The sequence below is a fragment of the Eubalaena glacialis genome, chromosome 13 (genome assembly GCF_028564815.1).
Source record: "Eubalaena glacialis isolate mEubGla1 chromosome 13, mEubGla1.1.hap2.+ XY, whole genome shotgun sequence".
In the NCBI taxonomy this organism is placed as follows: Eukaryota; Metazoa; Chordata; class Mammalia; order Artiodactyla; family Balaenidae; genus Eubalaena; species Eubalaena glacialis.
Window position 1 is genome coordinate 50,820,852 of NC_083728.1, and position 1,660 is coordinate 50,822,511.

The 1,660-nt window shown below is 68.3% G+C and overlaps 1 protein-coding gene across 1 annotated transcript; it reads right to left on the minus strand.

The window, feature by feature from the left end:
• Positions 1-246: 246 nt before the first annotated feature.
• On the minus strand, positions 247-1,400 carry SSTR4 (somatostatin receptor 4). Its single transcript, XM_061209842.1, is given in 3 exon segments — positions 247-330; positions 332-1,336; positions 1,338-1,400. Coding segments are annotated over 3 exon segments (1,152 nt in total).
• Positions 1,401-1,660: the final 260 nt, after the last annotated feature.

A 1,660-nucleotide genomic window follows, 5' to 3' on the forward strand; every position in this document is an offset into this window, starting at 1 on the left:
ATCCTAGATCAGTTCTCAGAGGGTCCTACCCCCATGGAAGCATCCTTCTGAAAGTCAGCATGCTGGGGAGAGGGGAAGCCTGAGGGGCTCTGATGCTCTTGGGGTTGCACGAAGACTGCGGAAAGCAGGCGCCTGTGGAGGAAGGTGGTGGTTCTCAGGGGAGCATCCAGCACGGGCGGTCTGCTGGCCTGTAGGGTGGTGCAGATCCCTTGGAGGTGGCCACGCTGGGTGGGTGGGGAGGGCATCTCAGCAGGTGGTGGTCCTGGTGAGGGGGACCTGCTTGCAGCTGGGTTCTGGTTGCCTGGGCTCCTGCTGGCAGGGGAGTGGGGGGGCACGCGGCTCCTGCGCCCCCTCTGCTCTTGAGGGCGGTGGCACAGTAGTCCAGTGGCTCTTGGTCTGCACCGCCAGAGGCATCCAGGAGACAGCAGCGCAGGCAGAGAACCCGCTGGAAGGACCGGCGGAAGTTTTCAGAGAGGAAGCCGTAGAGGATGGGGTTGGCGCAGCTGTTGGTGTAGCTGAGGATGAGGGACACGTGGTTGACGGTGGCATCCAGGCCCGTCACAGAGAAGTTCAGCAGCTGCACCGCGTAGAAAGGTAGCCAGCAGAGCACGAAGACGGCCGCCACCGTCAGCACCAGCCACGTGATCTTCTTCTCGGAGTGCTTTCGCTGCTGCCAGCCGGCCGGCAGCGCCAGCGCCCGCATCTTGCCCACGATGAGCACGTAGCACAGGCCGATAGCCAGGACGGGCAGCAGGAAGCCCAGCAGGAAAGTGCAGACCACGAAGACCGCCGACCACGCTGGGCGCGGCCAGTGCAGGTTGCAGGCCACGGCCCTGCCGCCGCGAGCCGGCCTGGTGTCAGCAAAGACGGCAAGGGGCAGGGTGACCAGCGAGGACGACAGCCACACACCCGATGACCAGTCTGGCCCCGCCGGGCCGGCGGCAGGTGGCAGTGGGTGCACCACAGCCAGGTAGCGGTCCACGCTAAGCACGGCCAGGCAGAAGACGCTAGGGAATGAGTTGAGGCCGTCCACGCTGAGCACCGCGCGGCACAGCGCCGGGCCGAAGGGCCAGTGGTGCAGGGCGGCCGACGAGGCCACGAAGGGCGCGCTCAGCATGAAGAGCTCGTCGGCCGCAGCCAGGTTCAGTAGGTAGATGTTGGTGGCCGTCTTCATCTTGGCGTAGCGGAGGATCACGAAGATGACCAGGGCGTTGCCCACCACGCACACCAGCTTGGAGACTCACTGGATGGCTACCGAGCCCGCCGCCCCCGCGCCCCCGGTCCCCGCCGCCGCCGCCTCCTCCGTTGCCACAGGGGTGCCGCTGGCGTTGGTCGCCAGGGGGCCAGGCCGTCTCGAGTCTTTCCTCGCCTCCGGGAGGTGGCGTCAGGGGAGCCCTCATCCCGGGATGGGGGCGGCCGGGAAGGAGGCGGCGGCGCAGCGGAGCGGGCGAGGACAGCGCTGAGCCCAGGAGACCGGCGGGGCTGCGGGGCAGACGCGCGCCTTTCCCTGCTCCGCCCAAAGCGGGGCGCTCCCGCCCACCCGCGCCCAGCCCCGCCCCACGCAGTCCCCGTCTTCTCCGGCCCTTTGCCACCTTCTCCCCTGCTCTGCTCTCCGGGACCCGCAGCCGCGGGGTCAGGGGGTTCTGGAGTCCTCCGTTTG